Source organism: Pteropus vampyrus, unplaced genomic scaffold, assembly GCF_000151845.1.
Source record: "Pteropus vampyrus isolate Shadow unplaced genomic scaffold, Pvam_2.0 Scaffold56, whole genome shotgun sequence".
Classification (NCBI taxonomy): Eukaryota; Metazoa; Chordata; class Mammalia; order Chiroptera; family Pteropodidae; genus Pteropus; species Pteropus vampyrus.
This window is the reverse complement of record NW_011888837.1, coordinates 4,494,194-4,498,882: the sequence shown is the minus strand read 5'-3', so window position 1 is coordinate 4,498,882 and position 4,689 is coordinate 4,494,194. Positions and strand designations below refer to the sequence as shown.

Here is a 4,689-nt window from a genome sequence, read left to right as displayed (position 1 = left end):
TTTATTAACTCTAAAAACGAAGGCGCAGTTTACTTCCTTTTATTTTTTTTTCCAGCTATGAAAGTGGCAATGGGGATGCAAAAGCAAATCACAGCTAAAAGAGGTCAGATAGACGCCCTTCAGAGCAAGATACAATTTTTGGAAGAGGCAATGACAAATGCAAATAAGGTGAGTCCTTGTCCTCAGGGGGGAGGAAGCCAATATGTCCACTCGTTAATACACCACAAAACAGAATGAGACATAGCAGAGATTTTTTTAAAAAGTATAGTGGAAAAATGAGAAGAAGTGATTTCTGATTGAGAAAATGAGGAAAAGGTTCCTGAAGAAATGTTTGAGCAGAATCTTGAAAGAGTTAAATGCAGGAAATGGGAGAAAAGGAAATTCCTGATAGAGACAGGGAGTGATTGTAAACAAAGCACAGTTTCGCTATATTACAATACATGCGTTCCTAAATTCACTGTGCTCTGCAAAATCGTGCAGTAAAAACCGACAGCCTATGGAACAATGGGTCAGGAGCACCACACTAACAAATTTCATGACAAAAAAATAGGAACCTAATGAAAATGGTAGCACAGTTTTACACATGTTCTATGGTTAATAATACTACAATAACTCTGGCCCTTTATCTTAAAAAAGACCTAAAGTTTGCTTGTGGAAGTGTGCATTGAAAGGTTGCAGCTTGTGAGTTATTATGAAGGGGTAGAAGGCGGATTTTTCTGAAACACCAGATGTGCTTGGATGTGGCTCATAATACAAAGTCAGCCGTGGTAGCTGACAGTCGTTTGACGAGTGGATGTATGCTTTTTGTGTATTTCTATGCAACTCTGTTTAGCGGGTGCAGTTTTCTACATTGATCTTGTATTTCTCATAAATAGAACTGTATAAATAAATGTGAAATTTTTATTACGTTCAAATTTTCTCTGCTATATCACACTTTGGAACAAATTTGCATTTTTGACAGAAGAGTTAGAACTGACCATAATGAAGGTGAGAAAGTAAAAAGCATAAGTACAAAATAATAAGTGCAACTAAAGAACTTGCTTTTCCCCATACCCAAAATGAGCTTCGGACATACTCTTTTAGAATGAGGCTAAATATTAACAAATATGTGCATACATTTGAACATGCCCCTCGTCATATGGACTTAATGTATTCTTTTTTCTTTCCTATTTTTTTCTCCCCTCCTTTTCTCTTTTCCTAAATCTTTCCCTTTTCTTCACCCCTTATTTGCCTATTTGGAACCTAAAGCAGTGCTCCTGTTCATCCTCCCTGAGGATACTAAAAAGGGCATTAAAAGGTAGTGCCTGCTAGCATCAGAGATGCCTACCCCTGCTAAAGGAAGGTATTCATCAAAGCTCAATGACATTCCCTTAAAATGAAAGGAAGCAGCTTGTAAAATTAATCCCTCTTTCTTTCTGAAGGCTTTTCTGCTAACTAATCAGAAAAGGAAGAATTATTTGCATTCAAAATGTGCACTAAAATGGCAATACTTTCTACCTTGTTACCATAAATAGCTATTTTCTCTTTGAAAAAAATATAAAAGAAATATAAACTCAGTAAGTCGAGGTCTGTATTTTAACTTGACTACTATACATTTCTTTTTGTCTACCTATTCCATGATGTTTTTTAAAGAAATGAACTAATTTTAATGAAATTTTATTGAATACCAAAGACTCTGTAAATATATTAGTAAATTCCTTCTCATCTCTGGACTATAAGTGACTTGAGAGCAGGAACTGAGTATCCTATTTCTTTTTATGTCAAGGGAAATGCAGTAGACCTCTGTGAAATGAACATTCAACCATGAAACAAAATAAAAATCCATAAAACTTTCAAGTAAATGTTATTGGGACAAAAAAGGGGTCCGTCTGCCTGTGTGCATCTAAGCCAAAAAAGAAATATGTGCAGGTTTTGCAGCAAAGAAAGTAAAGTTTATTAGAGAGCTGCAAGTCTTGAAGACACAGGCGAGCTATCGTTCAAAGGCCTGGCTCTCCAGGTGTCTTGAGAGTGCAGATTATATAGGGAAAAATCAGTAGTCATGGAAACTAAGGGAGTTGGGTTGTGGGTGCTACTAATTGGAGGATTGGAGGGCTTTGAGGTAATTGATCATTGTGTCCGGTCCATGGTACCATCGCTCTGGTCCTGTGGCCGGTGGGGTTGTTCTGCCTCAATGACCCTGGGACTGAAACACATCTAAAGCCAGGATGTTATCCTTAGTCTAGAGTTCAACCAAAACCCATTGTCCTCATGACCGGAGGCTTGTTAATCTTATGTCCTAAAGTTTAATGATTAAAGAAGCAGCACACAGAAGATAAGGGTGGAAAGTAGCAAGTGAGTCACAATGCCATTATCCAGCAAAACCAGCTTGAATCAGAGAAAAAAATATATTAAAGAAATGAAGTTTGTGTGCAGTTACATAAATTCATCTGCTTTAAATCTTTTCTGTCATTTTAAACAAGTTTCAATAAAATTTGGTATGTGATTACTTAGTCTCAATTTACTATATGCTGTTCCTTTTTATGACAATATAGTTATTACATAGTTTGTAAGTTTTATCAAAGATTTATTAAGCTTAGAAAAAAGTAATAGTACCAATAGTGATAAAAACAAGAGTACATAGTAACATAATTCTAGGAGCTCCCAACTCCAACTCAGAAGCAATTAAATGGCATATGAATTCAACTGTAATTCAGATAGATTTTTAGATAACAGTTTAATATTTTCATCATATCTCAGCATCTATATCAGCATATAATTTCTGATATTTTCTCCTCTATAATTATAGGAAAAACATTTTCTAAAAGAAGAAAAGACTAAATTAAGCCAAGAACTGAGTACTGTTGTGACAGAGAAAAACAAGATGGCTGGAGAACTAGAAGTTCTGAAATCTCAGGAACGCCGTTTGAAAGAAAAGGTTGCTAATATGGAAGTTGCTCTCGATAAGGTAGTTTTTAATTAAATATGTAAAGTAGTTATCTAACTAAATAGCTATTAACTAAGTAGAGTTGTTCTGAATAAAAGCTCCATATTGATAGGAATCAAATCTGTATTACATTCCAATCACTTAATACAAGGAAAACACAAGAGAAGGTTCTTCTGAGCTTTAAAAACATAGCTATAATGCATACTTCTTACAAAATTATCTTTTTTCAGGCTAACACAGTCACAAGAGCAGTAAGATATAAGATGCTCCTGGTGTCCTTAGTGGACTGAATAAATACAAATGTCTCTAATATAATTTGCCGCCAAAGAATGGCTTGAACACTAGGTAGAATACAGTCTTAATAATATCAGTAAAATGATAAAATAATGCTAATATATGGCACTTTGTGGGGTCCAGAAGATGCAGGAAGAAAATGCAACTTAAAGCATGAGAAATGCAACTTAATGCAACTTAAAGCACTATATTTTTTGTCATTGCCATTTATTATGGAGGAATAAATATCTCTTCCTGTCACCTGAAAAATGTGGAAGGCTAAAACTTTACTCAAACTAGTCCTTGATTCTTAAGATATCAGAGCCTCCATGGTTAGTTAAAATGATGTGTGATCTCACCTATACCAGCTTTGGTCTTAAAACATATACCGACTAAATGAATTTCAGTTGTGGTTATTTTTATGTATTTTTTTTTAATTTGCTAAAGCTGTTTGTTCATGTCATCCTTAGTTTATTCATTCTTTTGAGTGCCCCCCACATGCTAAACGTGATGTAGATGCTGAAGATACAGAGGATAAAGACATGGCCTCCAATTGTTCTGTTTACTGGATAAAACAAATAAATAGATAAACGTAATATAGTATGCTAAGTAAGAATGGGGAGGCTTCCTTGAAGAGATGGCAACTCTGCATTTACAGGTTAATGAAATTAAATTGCATTAAAAATGGAAGATAAACCATATGTGGTTGCTTGATTGTAGGCGTCTTTGCAGTTTGCAGAATGTCAAGATATAATACAACGTCAGGAACAAGAATCTGTGCGCCTAAAACTTCAACACACTTTGGATGTAAAAGTAAGGTCTTTTTTCATTATAAATAATAGCGTAAACAAGTTTCAATAAAATTTGGTTTCCTAAAATTTTTCTGTTTGATATACTTTTATTTGATTACTTAGATACATTCAAGTGTACTTTCAACTGTATCTGATAGTAGCAATTATAAAATCTATACAAACGTTCTTACATGCTGTACCTACCCTTTTCATGTGTAATAAGAAATCGAAGCACCTTGCGTGATGCCAAGTTTATAATAAGTGAAGAAAACACAAAAATGCCTGCCTTGGGGATGCCTGAGGGAAGAGCTTTGCATACAGAGGGTCAAGCAAGTGCAAAGGCCCAAAGTACAAGTGTGTTTGGCTTGCTTGGAAAATGACAAAAATAATGTAATCTTCGTACCGAAAACGTGTTCTTTAAAAACAGTGTATTTTCCACTGAAACATATGTCTATTTTCTGAATATATTTTAAAATTGCAGACATACTTTGAAGCCTCAGTAATGGATACCTTTACAGGCTAGAGCACTCCATAGTTGTAGATGATCTTCCTCAGCAGTATGTTAGCACTGGTGTGGAGTCTGGTAAAAGTTAGGAACCAATGTAGTAGTATACCACCCTACGTGTGTTTTCACATCTGGAATGCTTTTATCTTTTTTTTCTTAAATTTATTTGAGTGATATTGTTTAATAAAATTATATAA

The 4,689-nt window shown here is 34.7% G+C and overlaps 1 protein-coding gene across 1 annotated transcript in view; it reads left to right on the top strand.

Moving 5' to 3' along the window:
* Positions 1 to 4,689, top strand: part of CCDC158 (coiled-coil domain containing 158) — an 85,257-nt gene that overhangs the window by 48,811 nt on the left and 31,757 nt on the right. Inside the window, exons 17-18 of the mRNA XM_023530854.1 lie at positions 2,786 to 2,944; positions 3,917 to 4,009. Coding sequence (XP_023386622.1) covers positions 2,786 to 2,944; positions 3,917 to 4,009 — 252 coding nt within the window. The remainder of the gene's footprint in view (positions 1 to 2,785; positions 2,945 to 3,916; positions 4,010 to 4,689) is intronic.